The 2,050-nt window shown below is 39.3% G+C and overlaps 1 protein-coding gene across 1 annotated transcript; it reads left to right on the forward strand.

The window, feature by feature from the left end:
• Window positions 1-57: 57 nt before the first annotated feature.
• Window positions 58-1,126, forward strand: LOC125502965 (chromogranin-A-like; the record flags this gene model as incomplete). Its single annotated transcript, XM_048662578.1, is given in 2 exon segments — window positions 58-316; window positions 369-1,126. Coding segments are annotated over 2 exon segments (414 nt in total), but the record flags the coding sequence as incomplete, so codon positions are not given.
• Between the last annotated feature and the right edge of the window lie 924 nt (window positions 1,127-2,050).

A 2,050-nucleotide genomic window follows, 5' to 3' on the forward strand; every position in this document is an offset into this window, starting at 1 on the left:
AAACTTTAGCTACCAGGGAATAGAAATTGGGAAATTAACGCTGAAGTTTGTTTGCAGGAAGGAGTGGACATCGAAACGTTGCTGCCATCATCAGTGGTGACTTCGGCCAACGTAACGCCCGAGAAAAACGCGCAATCGTCGCAAGCTCAAGACAGCTCGAAAGAAAGTGCCGATGAAGCGGACGCCGGCTCCGAGCCGCAACCAATAGAAGAATCTCCTTTGGAGGAAACAACGCCGAAAGATCAGCAGGATAATAAAATGCCAACTGAAACAGACGGAACTGATGCTCCACCAAAGAAAAACACTAAACGTAGAGGTAGGTTGTGAATAACCAACTGTTGATTTCGATCACTAAGGCTTGTGTCCAGGTAAGCGAAAAACTGGCGAAATTCTTCTGGATCCAGAAGCCGTAATGGAAAAGAAAAATTTAAGATCAAGCGCGAGTCGCTCGGCTGCGGCCGCTGCCGCGCGCCAACAACGAGAAGCCGAAAACGCACAAAAAGAAAGCGAAAATACCTCTTAAATGCTGTCCTACACCCAGAGGAGTATTTGGTCAACTGTGATAAAAAATGAACACTGAACAATGTGTTGATGCATAACAAACGTGCTGAGTTTTACGTGTACTGATGCTTTTTTTGGACTGATGATCTATTACGCTTCGTATATAATGTATTCCACGTAACTAATTAGGCGTGTATTCGGTTTAAGGTAATTAGGCTTTAGGAAGTTTAACAGAAAAACAACTCGAATTATGTCAGTTGCAGTATTTAGGTACAAAAACACACCCACTGCTAAGGCTTTACAACTACTATTCGATGGTTTTAGGAATTTCAATTAATTATTAAGGTGTTTACGATGAATCTTACGTGTACATAAATGTTCGGTTTAGTTTGATCTAGAGCGTGAGCGTGTGTAAATAAATGTTTTTCTCATTTCACTAGCTCTTTCCTTCGGTCGATTCGTGTATGTGTATGTTACTTTTTATTATTCTTCTTTTTATTTCGATCTATAATTAAATTTAAAAAACAGCGTGTTTTCTCGCTAAACATTGATGTGTATTGTGGTAGCTCTCTCATTTTATTGTTATCAACTACATATAAGTCAATAAAAAACTACTCAAAACTCATCTGGGGGTTTTATCTACCTTGGCACCACTCCTCGGGCGCTTCCTGCAAGCTATGCGAGTGTTGACGCAAAAATTAACACCCGGGCAACTTCTTATGTCAATTCAATTCAATTTTTACCAAAGCTTTGAAACTTAGGCCGATTTCAGCTTGTGTGGAGTGCAACAAACACGCTCTTGATTAAAAAATCATAACTCGAAAACTTCGAGTCGATTGCCCTTCGAGATGGCCAGTCCGGAAAGTTTCGCATTAAGTGCAAACTTTCACAATTTTTTCCGGAACTTTGAAACTTTGCACATTTTGATATGTGCAGAACACGCTGTTTGCACAACCACAAAAAATATTTTTTAATCACCCTGTAGAGCATCCGGAATAGAAACTCATTTGCCCTCGCCAGCCTTAGAGAAGCCTTAAAGCGTATTTCTATTGGCTTTTGTTACATGTTTTAGGTACACGTGCGTCAGCTTCACGTGCCTGAAGCAGCAAAAGGCTTAAACAGGGTGATTAACTGACGATCCCTGTTGCAGTTGCGTGAGTTTTTTCAGATCCGAAGTAATAGACATTTTCGGCACATTTTAAGCGTTTTTTGAGCGTTTACGATCTTTAACTGAGGATTCCTTACTTATTATTGACCCAAACCCTTTGTAAATGCACATTTGTGAGCTTCTTACTTCGAAAGGAATCGATTGAGCTCAAAAAACGCGCAAGTGAAATTTTGAGTTTTGGTCGAAATTTTCCTTAGGGTGGGGTTCAATTTTTTGAAAAAAATTAATTTTTTTTTAAATGTTTTAAATTTTACATCTTTTTCATTTCATGGGCGCGAGGAATGCATAGAACACATTGAAAAACGTGCTATAAGTTTCAGATCCGAAATAATATACATTATCGGCACATTTTAAGCGATTTTTGAGCGTTCACGATCTTTA

Source organism: Dendroctonus ponderosae, unplaced genomic scaffold (genome assembly GCF_020466585.1).
Source record: "Dendroctonus ponderosae isolate FM_Combo_2020 unplaced genomic scaffold, Dpon_F_20191213v2 Dpon_F_20191213_11, whole genome shotgun sequence".
Taxonomy (NCBI): domain Eukaryota; kingdom Metazoa; phylum Arthropoda; class Insecta; order Coleoptera; family Curculionidae; genus Dendroctonus; species Dendroctonus ponderosae.